Here is a 14,641-nt window from a genome sequence, read left to right as displayed (position 1 = left end):
AATCATGTGACTGCAGGAGATAATTAAGTTGGTTTAAGAAGGGAAGTTTTTTCACTACATGGAAATGGATTATTTTCAATGAATTCAACCGTACAAATACAACTAGGATTCACTAGGAGGTAGAAGTGGGAACTAAAAATCATCAGGATCCACGATAGTGAATGTTTTTCACTTTTCTCTTTATATCTCTACCTCTGGGTTCTTCTGAACTCTTCTTCCCTGCCCCTCTTTGCAATTCTGCTTCATTTTCCAGCTTCTCACCAGCTTGCTCTCTCTTTGTTCATCAGTTCCAAAATGGCCATTCTAGTTTGCAGCCTCAGCCCCAAGTCTGTGTCATTTAACTGGGCTATTTCCCCCTGCTAACTGAAAGTCTTTCTGTGTGCCAGTTCTAGGTCCCCCAGAGAGACTCAGGGTCAGGTAGCCATCTTTTGTCTAATCAATTATTACCAAAAGGATGGGTCATGCATTCTGCACTTAGCAGGACCTATGAGAGTGAGCACCCTGAGACAGGACAGACAGTTTCTTCTGGGAGACTGGCATGCGAGTTGGAGGTGGTTGTGATTATCATCTCCAGTAAAACAGCACAGCATATTGCTAGTAATACTACTATTAATAGTTCTAGTACTATTATTTAACCAGTGCAAAATAGCAATACTGTTTAGCTTATAGAGGAAGAAGCACTATAGTCATAACTATTCTTTGTGTGCATTATATAAAAAAGAAATGTCCATTTTTAGTTTGGTAAAACAATGTACTCATGACAGTAGTGGAAATTTTCAACAATAAAATTCATTCATAGTTCTGTCACTGTCATCCAAGTCATTGAATTTTTTCATTTCTAGGCTTTTCCATAAGCATATGAAATTTTTATAGTCATAATCATAGAATTCTGTATTCTACTTTTTTAATGTATTATTATTCTGTGTGTCCTATCAAGTAGGTCATTATAACTTACTTATAATGGTATGCAGTTGTTTACAATTATAAATAGTTTAGTAAAATTATTTGGGCATAGGGCTTTTTGCTTCTTTTGAATTATTTCCTTTGGATACAATTCTATGATAATTAATGGGTCCAAAAGTTATGTTGGTTTTTATGGTTCTCGCATAAAATTAATTCTGTCATTGTAAAAAAATCAGTAACAATTGGTAGATAGATCTTTTTAATGGTTGGATGTTTTGATGTTTGCTGTATTTATTTTCTGGCTAGATGACAATGAGGGGAGCAGCAGTGATACTGCCCCTCTGTTCCAGATGGCAGGTGATGGAAAGGATACGGATGACATCAAGATCCCCATGCTGTTCTTATTCAGCAAAGAAGGAAGTATCATCCTGGATGCCATCCGGGAATATGAGGAGGTAGAAGTGCTCCTTTCTGATAAAGCGAAAGATCGAGGTAAGAGTCAAATACTCTTTGTTTTTTTATGCAGCTTAGTATTAATTTTGCTAGTTTGATAACAAGAATGAGTCACAAAAAATTTTTTTTTGAGGTTCACTGGGAAAACAAGTAAAATTTTTAGAAGATGATTTCAAAATATATTTTTGTTTTGGAAATAAGAATAATAAAACATTTATTTTGCTTTGTTTTCTGAGTTAGGATGTTTTTAGAAACATGTTTTTATGTGTAATTTGTAATTTTTGCCATGAGTCTGTTCAGGTGATAAAAATACAAGAGACTACTTCAGGAAAGCCGTTTTAACATCCGGAAATGTTCACCATGTGATTTCACTGATACTACATCTTACATGTCTTTTACAAGGAATAAGAAGACATGTATAGAATGTTGTATACAATATGATAGTAGTTGGTCTCAACAGGCCACCTGTAATCAAATGACTGCTGTCTTGGTGAAGGCAATAGAAATCTAGCAGCTTCTTCCCAATGAGGTCTAAGTCTATCACATGGATATTTGTAAGAGTTACAAATGGCTGTTTCTGAAAAACAAGATAGCATGTCTTAATTTATGAGAGTAGATAGTCCTCTGCAGGCCAAAATGTTTGTTAGTAATTTGAAATCTCTTTGAAACCCAGATTACTATATAAATGCAAGGCTTTCGTAGTATTCTTACATAGTTTCACACCCAAGGATAGAGGAGAAATGAGGGAAGGTGAGCCTTCAGATCTTGCTCGTGGTAGCAGTCTTTCCTGTCTGCTGGAGAGACGTGAAGAGAGAGCTAAAGTTCTCCCATCCCCTTAAATAGATGAGGTTGTATAATAGTACAGAGTTGTGACATCCCCTGGGGTGTTTGATAGATATGTAGGAAACTGATTCAATTCTGTGTGACTTCCAAGTGGGACATTTAAAAAAAAAAAAAAAAGTTTGGTGATAATTATGCTAGCATAATCATGCTAGCCTAGTTTTGTCTTCTTGTATTGCTTTATTTTTCTTTGAGACTCTTTGAAATGTCAATTATTTAAGAGCAATGGGGTGAGCAAGTAGGTTGTTTGTATATAACAATGTATAGATGGAAACAGAACAGAATACAAAGGTTTTCTAATCTTAAATCCTCTGTATACCTGATTTCTTTTTTCCTGGGCCCTTTTCTAAACTCAAATCTTCTTGCCTACATATATGCATTTAGGCACATCTAACATAGGCAAATTATTATTTCATGTAACTTTTTATTATTTCATGTAACTCTTCAATGCATTTGTTTTTTTCCCTCCTATTTTGTGCCACCACTGGAATTTCAGCAGCAATATTAAAAGGTAAAATGATTCCAAGCTACATTATTAATAGTAGTAAGTATCTTGCATTAACAAGCCTTAAATTATATATGTATATATGTATTGTGTGTGTGTACACACACAAGTACATATATAATTTTGTTTCAGTGGATACCATGCTAATATCTTGTGTAACATAATTAGATTATTTTCATGTCTAGTCAGCTGTCACATAATAATTTTTAATCGATCCTGTCGTAACAAATTCTAATAATTATACATGCCATATAATAGATGAATTCTATGTCTGTGTCCATACAAGAGTCACTCTAACAAGGCATTGTTGTTTTGGTGTTTATTACTTTGATCACTTTTTATTTGAACACAATGTGAAATATTTAAAGTATTGGCTTGTTTTAAAAGCTCGTGTGTGTGTGTGTGGTACATGGGTTAGGACTATAGGATTATGGTAAAGCATGTGCTTCTTATACCAGAGAAAGGTTATGAGACATGATTAATTCTACCAGAAAATAAAAATTCTTGGTGAACAGTATCCCCTTAAGGACCTTGCATTAAAAGGGCATTATTTAAAAGATATTTTTTGAAAAGTTTAGTCTATAAATTTACTGAACTGTGATTGTTATAGAGTGATCTTTTGATGTAAGTATTGAAAAGCCACTTTTTTGTGTAATAGCTCTTTATAGAACTGTACAACTATATTGATTAGCAACAAGATACAGTATAATTGTTAATATTTATTAATGTAACAAATCAGTGATAATAGTGTTATGAAATCCACAAATTTATTCACTTAGGATAATATCCTAAGAGACTACACAGTCTGTAGTGGTTATCATTTGTCCTATATCGTTACCACATACATCAGTGTTTCTCCCCTGCATCAGAATCAACAGATAACACTTATTAAAAGTGTTGGCTCCTGATTCCTGCTCCAAATATTGAATCAGACTTTCTGATTCAGACTTTCTGATTGGGAATCAGAATCTGAAACTTCAAGCAAACATCCCAGGTGATTGTGTTGTAGCTGCTTCCTCAGCTACACTTTGAGAAATACTGAACAAGATTCAGAAAGCACCCCTCTTCTGTCTCCCAGCTATGTATCAGGCCATATTGTACCATCACGGATACTAGTTAACGGATTATATAAGTGCAGTAAATAACATCCTTAAAATCTGAACAATAAAATGTTCTCCAGATTGCCTTTTCTAGAAATCTCATTCCACAATACATGTTTTTCCTTATGAAGTCACACAGTGCTGATTAAGCAGTCCTTTTCATATATTAATACAGAAAACAGAAGCCCCTAAAAAGCCTTCACTCCTGTCTTCTTACTCTGATAAGTCCATGCCATATAGACATATCTGAAACTGTTCTGCTAGCAGAAATTTTCTGTTTATCTTAACACACATTCTTCTTTAGAAGCTAAAAAGCATTAGCATTTTATCAGGTGATGTTGCTTCCTGAGGTCAAACCTGTGACACTTCTGAAAGTTAAGCTATCCACAGTCTATTGTTGAACAGAATTTTCAGCATCATATCGCTCAGCGTTTCAGTTTTCCAAAATTTCAGTTCATAAAGGTACTTAATTATTCCAACCCTGTGCCCACAAACAAAGGCAATGTGTTGTTACCTTTAGGTCCAAATTGAAGCAGTTTACAATTAAGAGTAAATTTCCTTTTTTCAGTAGTATTTCTCACGGGGAAAAAACATCAGCGTTTTTAAGTTCCAATATATCGTCATGCTTGCAACTTAGAGGGTAAGCCTATAGCTAGCGCCTTAAGGGCTCTAGACAAATGCTTTCAAGCCACTCTATTTGTGTCTGTCTGGTAAAGAGCCAGACAGAGAAAATGGAGGAGGGGGGAAAAAAGGTTCCATCCTTTGCAATGCTCTGATTTAAGTCAGGCAGGGTCACTTTTCCTGATTATCCCCCACTGAACTTGATTGGAATGAATCTGTTCGACAGCTGAACCACAGACCTTACGTTGCTGTTGGAAAGGATTTGATTCCTAGGAGAAAAATCTAGTACATATGCCGATGAACTCTACCTGGAGAGAAACATCTGAAACATTCTTCTTAGCAGAATTGATACTTAACCTTCCCTTCTCCAACCAAGGCATGTTTTCTCATGCATTTTCACATTTGCACCATCTCTTCCCTTTTTCTGAAAGTTCCCTGTCAATCCCTGTTTCCTCTGTAAGAACATTTAGACATCCTAAATTTCAAATTCCACCTTCTTTATGAAATATTTCTTAATTCTCCTAGGTAAAATTTAAGGGTGTCCTTTTAATACAGTTCTACTATGATACTTAAATAGTTCTTTACCTGCTTCTTATCGCTATATTCCTTGCTTTCAGTAAATATTTAATGTACAGATGAATGAATGAATGAATGAATGAATGATTGTATAACATCCAATCTCTAAGTCTTTACCAAGGTTCTCTTCCCCTTTCATTATTAAAGCATACTGGTTTTTTTCCTTTGTATTTTGAGAGTTTCTCCCTTATTTCTTTCTGTGTTTCTGATGTACCATTCCTGAGTTTAATATTGTGGTTGTTATGCTCTTAGGACTTTGATCTCACATACTGGTGAAAACAGGCACCTTAGGATCAAGATTTGTAGCAATCTGGCAGACTTTAACTCTTCTATGTTTTTGTAGTTCTCTAACTGCCATTTTTACTTTCCTGATTGTCACTTTTATTTCTAGTTCTATAGCTCCTTCAGCTTGCGAAAACCAAAATCTATTCTTCTATGGACATCTTCTTCAAAGTTCTCTCTCTCTCTCTGCTTCTCTGCATTTACATTTAGTTGGCCCCGGGTGACTTTCCTATAGCACTGCATAGAATAGTTATTGGTATCTTTTTAGAAACTTTATAAAATTAAACTTGTAACAAATTAAACAATCCAGAGGTGTATTAAAAGCTTTTAAATAATCTCTCATCTTTCCGAGATAACCAACCAAGATAACAGTTTGATGTGTAGTCTTTTGTATTTTTCTTCGTGCTTTATACATTTCTAAATATATGTATCATTCAGTAACTTGCCTTTTACAGTTAAAGCTATATTAAAGACATTCCTCCAAGCTAGTAGGATAGCATAACTTATTCTCTTGAAAGCTACATTATGTTTTGTATTATGACAGTACCATGATTTATTTAACCATGTCACTATTAGGCATCCAGATTATTTCCAGGTTTTTGTTTTGCCACTGTATACAATGGTGTAGGTAATGTTCTTGTACATATCTTCTTAGATATGCATACTTTTTTCTAGAATTTTGAGATTTACTAAAATGGAATGCTGGCAGAAAGGATATGGGTCTTTTTCATTTTAATGGATGTTACAAGATGCATTCCAAAAAAGCTTGTAGCAATTCACATCCCTTCCAGCAATATATGAAAGTACATGTTTCTTCCTATTTTAGTCAGCATATTTCCCTTTATAGGTATATTTTTTGTTTTTTCTCCTTATGGATTGCCTAGTCATACATTTTGCCTTCTTTAAATAAGATTGTGTGTCTTTTCTAGATATTTTATAGGACCTCTCTGTCTGTCTGTGCATTTCTTTTCCTATATTTACATGCATACTCATAAAGAAATAGAGGTTCTGTAAATTATCTAGAAAAGACACACTTATAGAGACAGGTTACACACACACACACACACACACACACACAATTTTCCCAACATGTCATCTTTTCACTTTGTTCATGTAACTTTCATAACATTTTTATGTAATCAGAAATAATAATTCCTTTAAGGCTCCTGGGTCTCCTGTCTCACTTCAGAAGATCACTCCATCCTATTTTTACATAATATTTTCCTAAATTCTTCTGGCATTTTTACAATTTTTTACATTTTGGTCTCTAAATCATATGGAATTTTAAAACATAAGTTAGGAGTCTTACTTTCCAATTGAGTTGTCAGTTTCTAGATACCATTTATGAAGCAAACCACTAATTTCTCCTTCAGTTAAACTACCATCTTTGCTATATATCAAATATTCTTGCATAGTTGGATCTGCTTCTAGACTTACCCTTCTGTTCTACTAATCTTTTTATTCCTGTGCCAATAATAAAACAGTTTGCTGTTCTGAGTAAATTTTATTCTCTGATAGGGCAATTCTCCCCTCACTGATTCTTCTTAGAATTTCTTGACTTCTCTTTGACATATGCGGTTCCCTAGAAACTTTAAATTAATTGTATCTGGTTCTAAAACAAAAACAAGAAGTACAAATGAGATTCATTTTGAAATTATATAATTGCATACTTTACATATAAGTTAGGAAAATGCTAAATATTAAGACTTTTCATTTAAGAATATACCTATAAATTTAATCAAATCTTGTTTTGTGTTCTCATTATGATTTTATAGTATTAAGCAATATGGGTCTTATACCTTTTACAATAAATTTAATTCTGTATTTTGTAGCTTTTATTTTTATTATGAAAAGGTTTAATGATTATATTTTTAGCTAGTTATTGTTACTACAAAGGAGTTATTGGTATTTGCATAGTCTTCTTACCAAATTCTTTTATCAGTTCTAATAGTTTTTTTTTCATTCGAGTTGCTTTGACAGTATACGATCACAATCTGAAAATACAAATAATTTGATCTTTTTCTATATTTACATTGATTATTCTACTTTCTTGTCCGATTGCATTAGCTACAGTCCCAAAATAATATTGTATATGTAACCCTAGGAGAGTTTTTGATCACAAGCACAATCTTCATTACCAGGTAAAACAACCCTACACCTTTTCCTCTCTTTCTAATCTGGAATAATACAATCTAGAAAGAAATTTGGAGGTTTTTCTTTTTGTTCTCTCTTGAATTTAGGGAACCTAGGATAAATAAGCTGTAAGTAGCCAGCTACCTTCTTTCTTTGGTCCGCACCATTGGTTTCCCTAATTGCCTATTTAAATTGTACCTTTTTCACAGCTTAGAAGACAGAGATTGTGTGGAACTCCTCAATCCAACCCTCCAATCCCCCCCTGCCCTGACCAAGAAAAAAACCCTAAGAATGTGAAGTTTCAGAGTCAGGTAATCCCACCTCATCAGGGTGAATATATATGCGATGTAGGGGCAGAAAGGGGTGATCCCTTTCCTCCCCATCATAAAGGGTTATAGCTGACACCCCTGTTAAACAGGTTAACAAGAGAAAAGCGTAATAATTTTATTATGTGTACGTGTGTGCACAGGAGCCATACAGAATATGAAAGGGGACAGGTGGTTGAAGCTTAAATTCCCTCTTCTTAGGGAAGAGGAATACTGGGGAATGAAGAGGCCCAATGCGCAGACAATGATTGGTAAAGGATTCTCTTTGCATAGTATCTAGATAAAGTCCCCCAGTTAATCTCTCGGAGCTGTCCCCAGAAGAACAGAAGAAAAGTCTCTCTGGGTGTGGTGAGGACGTGCAGTCTCTGCTCTTCTCTGATGGCTCATTTTTTTCTGGTTATTTGATGAGAGTCCTAGGGAGGGATTCTAGAGACAATTTCATTTTGTTTCAAAAGAAGCTTCCTTAGATAAGAAAATTCCAGAGAGAATCCCCCCAGTTGCTTCAGGAAAGAGGATCAGAGAGACAGGGAGGCAGGGGAAGGTCAGAGACAGACTTCAAATCTGAGGCTTCTTTCTGAGACCTTTCAGTTGTCCAAGCATTCAGCATGCGGAAGCACCATATTCTGGGGAATTGTTTTCTGTGCCCCAATGGTACCCACCCACCTCTTCCTGCATGTCTGCGTTTCCTTTGGTTTTTCTGTTTTTTAAATAAATCCTCTTCCCTCCCTTCTTTGACATATTACCTTGTACTTAAACCTCAGCTCAAGTGTCACTTTCTGAAGGAACTTCTGAAATCTCCTTACAGTTGTCACTCTGTGTCTGTGGGTTCTGCACCCATGGTTTCAACCAACCGTGGACAGGAATTATTCAAGAGGGAAAAAGCATCTATGTTGAATATACATGGACTTTTTTTTCTTGTCATTACTCTCCAAACAATACAGTATACCAGTGATTTGTGTAACATTTATATTGTATTAGGTATTATAATCTAGAGATGATTTAAGGTACATGGGAGGATGTGTGTCAGTTATATGCAAATGCTGTGTCATTTTACATAAGGAACTTGAGCATCCAACATCCTTATCTCTCTTTTGTAACATGTCACAGTTGCGTTTTCTATTTATTTTCTGTGATTATTTGTATAATAAACATCTTTTTCCCGTATTGGACTATAAGACCCATAAGGGCAGGTATAGCATTTGGTGTTGCCCCTCATTTTATCCCTAGCACTATGCAGAATGATCACTTGGAAGAGATTTGCTGGCCGACTGCATCACAGAGGCAGAGACTGAACAGGATGTAGCATGTAGGCGTCGATGCTATTTAAGCACTTTCTTGTAGGAACCCTAAATAAAATGCCTCTAGTGGTTTCACTGTATATTCATTATAAGAGGTTTAACCCACTCTTCAGCCTTCCAGTGGATTTTAGAATGACTGTATCTTATAATTCATAGACCTACAGTAATAGAATTTTGTAAATAATCTCAGTTCTTGTCTTGTGAAAATATTTCTGATCAATCACATTAATACCCTTAGTCATTCAAAAAAATCTATGTTATCTGCATCTTTATGGCTTACTGAGTAGGAATTTCACTTTTCAAAGGAATATTATTTTAAAATATCGCAATGATATATGCTGTTTAAAATTGATTCTGTTTAATATGTTCTCATGCGTAAGCTTTAGGTATCTAATAAATTTTAGCCATACATTGCAAATCTCTCTATATTTTAATATTATTATTGGTTAGTTTACTTCTTGGCTTGCTCATGTCCACTCATGTCAGTCTTAGTTATTGTCATTCCTTCCAGTTTGGAAGAACGTTTATTTTCTAATACACATTTTGCACAGTGAATCTATAGGAAAATGTGACTGCATGAAGACAGTCTTCATTTCAGTGCTGATGCTCACTGTTCTGCATTAACATGATTCTCTTTCACTTTTTATTTCATCTTCTTGCAAAAACCAGTATGCTTTGGAAAGTGTAATAGTACATTTTTTTTAGAGAAGTAGCGTGAGCTTTGTTTGTTTCTTACACAGATCCTGAAATGGAAAATGAAGAACAACCATCCTCTGAAAATGATTCTCAGAATCAGAGTGCTGAACAGATTTCATCAAGTTCTCAGGAGGTTGATTTGGTCGATCAAGAGTCTTCTGAGGAAAATTCTCTAAACTCTCACCCAGAATCATTATCTCCAGCAGATATGGACAATGCTGCAAGCATTTCCCCTTCTGAACAGACTTCTAATCCCACAGAAAACCATGAGACTGCAAATCTTAATGGTGAATGTACAGATTTAGATAACCAGCTTCAAGAACAATCAGAAACTGAGGAAGATTCCAATCCTAATGTTAGCTGGGGTAAAAAGGTCCAGCCTATAGACTCCATATTAGCAGACTGGAATGAAGATATAGAAGCATTTGAAATGATGGAGAAGGATGAGCTATGACTTGCTAAACAATCTGTTGGTAGGTATTTAAAAAGAACAGGTAAACTGTGTGTGGTTAATAGACACCCTAATACTAAGCAGGCTTTCTAATGGGAGGCTTTAAGTATGGTGATGAACAACCACGTTCTGACTGGTGTAGTTATGGTAGGAATCTGGAGCATGCTGTGTTAGAATTGACCTTGTTTAAAACTGTCACATCAAAAATGGAAATCCACAGTTCCCCCTTCAAATGCAGCACTGCACCACCCTGCAACACCTCAGGCCAGGGAAAGATTACTGAGCATTCCTGGGAAGCAGATTTCTGTAGTCTCTGGAGAGACAAGAAACAGAATTCATTTAGTAGTGGAGTGGGGAATCGAAGTTTGGATAGCCTTCTAATTAAAGGAAGCTTGCCTTTCTTGGTTTGGGGGTTAGAGGCTCTTTTGGGAAGATGCATCCGGGTATTGTGGCATTCTGATTATGCTGCCTTCACAAAACACTCTAAGTGACCTAAATGGTTATGAAGCAAATGCATTTGTGGTGAAAACAGTCTTTGCTCATCGCTTTCTCTTGTTTCATTTAGTGACAAATGATCAAGATGACTTGATTTTTTTTCCTTCTTAACAATGTCCTTTTTATTTAAACCAAAGGTGAAGCCAGTGTATTTTCTCAGTGAGTTCTCTGCATAAAGACTAATCAGTGGGACCAGGTAAAAAGGTCATATAATATATTGTGGAGATTGCTTACTTAATACTTCTGAAAAATGGAGTAAGGGAGAAACGATAATGTTGCAATATGAACCTCCCATTGGGCCTTCCATAGGGAAAGCTATGACTACTCTGAAATGGAACCTAGCATTATATCCTTGTAGGGTAGATTATAAATCTTTTCCAGTTCATTTCTCTTAGAGGTGATTACCTCTAGCCATCAGCCTTACTCCATCCCATGTTTGGTATGCAATTTGAGCCACAAGGCTCATATCGCCAACAGCTATATACATTTTGTTCCATTTTTCTATCTTACAGCGCCATGATAAAACTGTGGTTAGTGATTTAAAATTCCTGGAGTAACTACTGTTTTTCTCCTTTGAAACTTAGGTTTCTAAAGTTGCACCTAAGGAGTCTGTCACATTTTCCGTTGAATCATGGTTTTGGTTTTTGTTTTTAACAGATATTCCTTCTGATATGGACTTGAAAATTAGTCTATGGTGACCTGTGTTTTAAAAAAAAGTACAGTAACAACTAGCCATATAGCCATATAGCTTAGTAAGAATCCCCCCGCCCCCTTTTTTTTGGTTGTTGTCGTTGTAGTCTGGTGCTGGCCACATTTAAGTTTAAAAATTTTTAAAATTTTGTTGTTGATGCCTGTAGACAGCCCTATAGTTGAAATCATGGCTTTATTCATTTTATTTATTTTTAAAACTTGCCTGAATCAGTTCTAAAGGAATATTTAAGAGACGTAATTTTCTTCTCTTTACCATAACATTACACAAAACTTTTTCCTAAAACACGGTTGTGAGGTACTGGTGAGCTGTAAGTGGAGCTGTTAAAAACAGCAGTGCTGTATTGTAGTTATGTATATTCGTGTACAGTATGTTTAGATCCCAGGTAAACATATTCTTTTCTGAGAGGATAAATACCTGCATTCAGATATTCCAGGTAAATATAATTGAGTCAGGGAGTAGTAAATCTAATGGAGAATTCATTTTGGGGAGGGGGAAAAAGAATAGTATGCAAGACCCTTATTGGCTTTTAATTATACCTGAAACCAAAATGGATATTTTTAGTCTCTCTGCATGTGAGATTTGATGTAACAAGATAGAACTATAATATATACAGTATATGGAAGGATAGACATAGTGCTTTGTTCATTTTAATTGCAAGCTGCCAAAATAGCTGAAGCTTAATTACTTGACTTGCCTTGATTCGTAGGACTGGGGCTTGGAGAAAATGAGCAGATGTTCCTCTAAGACATTGATTACAGAAGCCTTATATACATGGATTTGATTTTGTATTTGTAGCTGAAAGCCATTGTTGTCTAAATCTAACTTTTTTAAGTTATGAAAACAACCTAATTTCTTTTCCAACAAGGAGAACTTAATGACATGAAAGATTGTGTGACACATTGGAAAAGTCAGCTTACTGCCACTCTCTTCCTTTGGCCATTAGAGGGAGGTGTTGCCTCATCGACGCTTAGAAGCAAATCGTTCACTTGTTTAGAAAAGTAAATCCTTAAAAACAAAAAAAAAGAAAGAAAAGGAAAAAATTTAACCAATTTTTCTTAATACCCAGAAGGAATTATACTTAGTATTTCCCGAGTTAAAAAAAGAGGATATAATGTTCGTCTGAAAAACTCCAGCGTTGTAATTGACTCTACATTCATTTACTTACTTGACATATTGCCACAAAGTAGTTTTTTAGTTCATTAAAAATTCCAAAGGCATTAGTTGTTTTTTTTTTTAATGTTTTGTTTTTTAGTTACCTTTTATAGACATTTTAATAACTTGCTAAAGATTCAGGGGATTCTATGAAACCCCAATTTAGAAACATCTGGTCTACCTCAGTTAAATGTTGACTGCTTAGAAATATAGCTGAAGTGATCACCACAGCCATAAAATTGTTTGAGTAAGAAACATTTATATAATGTTTACAAATCTGGAATCAAGTAAGGATTTTAGCTGCAAGTTAAGAGATATTAGAGTAAGTATTTAATTCAGGTATTTTCAAGTTTTAAAAACCTGTTTACCTACTAAAAATAGCTAGAGTTTTTTTCTGCATATAAAAGTTCATTGAAATGATATGCCCTTATTTGCAATACTTTTCCCATAAAGTTTTAAGTGTGAAAGAATTGTAATTTACTAGATATGTTTGGTATGGGATATTTTCTTGGGCAGGTTTTCTTTTTTCTTCTTAAATTGTAATAGGCTTCCAAAAAGAGTATAATTGTTTCAGAACAAATTAACTCTTGGCATTATATATCTCCCTTTTTCTTTACAGTATTAGTAAAATGAAAAATTGTACACTTTCTGATTTTAACTTCACTAATATAATTACTCTCTCAAGAAGTTTTTAAAATTTAAATTACCATCACACAACCTTTTTATAGTAAAGCCAACATTTGTTCTCTCACCAAACCCCATGCCAAATTCATCATGAAGAAAGCTCAGCATAAGTAATTCAAATACTGCTTATAATTTTAGAGAAGGGGGGGTAGAATTTAGTAAATAGTCCAGCCGGTCGTTTTATGCACAAGGCTTCAGTCAGAACATAGAAAAAAAAAACATTCTGTGAATGAAATATTGTATGTTCAGATTTTATAAAAGACATTTTTAAAAGCCCAATTTACAGCCGTATATTTTCTTATGATGTAATTTATGAAAAAGATGTCTGTACTAACAGGTGCTGTAACACTACTGTTGTTGGATTTTATTGTTTGATGATAAATGTATACAATATTTCTAAGGGAAACTATGTACTGTGATGTAAAAGTCTGGGCAAAATGTATATAATCCTGTATATAATTGTGTATTTGATTATAATTACTGATTGTAAAGATTTAATAAAATATGTAAATATTCTGGTTTAGTTTTAATTTGAATTTTTAGAATCACTGTGCATATCTTTATACTTTTATGTCTTGATATTTATCACTCTGTTTTCCTTTTTTTTTTTTTTTTAAACTTTCATTTTATCCTCAGGGGAGTGAATTCTGGGACATTTTAGGCTGTAGAAACCCAAGTTTGTGGGCTAAAGTAAGGATTTTGGACCTTATTCTAAGAAATCACTGAAGGTTTTCAACAAGTCAGTAACATGCACAAAGGTAATGGTAAGTGAATAAAACTCTAGAATTGTATATAAAGTATGATCCAGTGTTTGCTCACTCTCTCCATACACATACATACACACACACACACACACACACACACACATATACACACACATATATAATGACATTGACTCATTTATTCAACAAAGACTTAAGTGCATGCATGCCTTCTGTATGCCAGGCACCGTTATAGGACCTGGGGTGGTTGTAGTGGACAAATGGACAAAATGTAGTAAAGAAGATAGAAAATAAAGTAGTAAATAAAAAGGACAATGAGTTTATGAAGAAAAAATTATGGTGAGGGGATAGAGAGTGATGGAAATCATGGAGTGAGGGTCTAGTTAAATAGCCAAAATACTAACAGTGGTTATCTTGGATTATAGGCAATTGCTATTTCCTTATTTGTATATGTCAGTATTTTCATAAGTTTCCAAAATAAACATTATGATTTTAAAAATAAGTAGTTTAGGTCAGTGAAAGAATAGAAGAGAAAATGAAAAATACACACCAGGTGGGGCATGGTGGTGCACACCTATAATCCCCTCTCCTCATGAGGCTGAGGTTGGGAGGATTGCTTGTGCCTGGAACTTTGGGACCAGCCTGAGCAACATAGGAGACCCCGTCTCAAAAACAAAATCCCCCCAGAATCC

General features: G+C 34.7%; 1 protein-coding gene across 2 annotated transcripts in view; it reads left to right on the top strand.

Annotated features, from left to right (window-relative positions):
* EDEM3 (ER degradation enhancer, mannosidase alpha-like 3) overlaps window positions 1–13,757 on the top strand; it is a 68,201-nt gene extending 54,444 nt beyond the window's left edge. Inside the window, exons 19-21 of one of the 2 annotated variants that reach the window (XM_011995359.1) lie at window positions 1,210–1,395; window positions 2,693–2,740; window positions 9,778–13,743. In XM_011995359.1, the coding sequence (XP_011850749.1) occupies window positions 1,210–1,395; window positions 2,693–2,740; window positions 9,778–10,187 (644 nt within the window). In that variant the 3' untranslated portion in view covers window positions 10,188–13,743. Of the gene's footprint in view, window positions 1–1,209; window positions 1,396–2,692; window positions 2,741–9,777 lie in introns of both variants that reach the window. The other variant, XM_011995360.1, reaches the window with a different exon arrangement.
* Window positions 13,758–14,641: the final 884 nt, after the last annotated feature.

The sequence above is a fragment of the Mandrillus leucophaeus genome, unplaced genomic scaffold (assembly GCF_000951045.1).
Source record: "Mandrillus leucophaeus isolate KB7577 unplaced genomic scaffold, Mleu.le_1.0 Scaffold484, whole genome shotgun sequence".
In the NCBI taxonomy this organism is placed as follows: domain Eukaryota; kingdom Metazoa; phylum Chordata; class Mammalia; order Primates; family Cercopithecidae; genus Mandrillus; species Mandrillus leucophaeus.
This window is presented reverse-complemented; position numbering and strand designations above follow the sequence as displayed.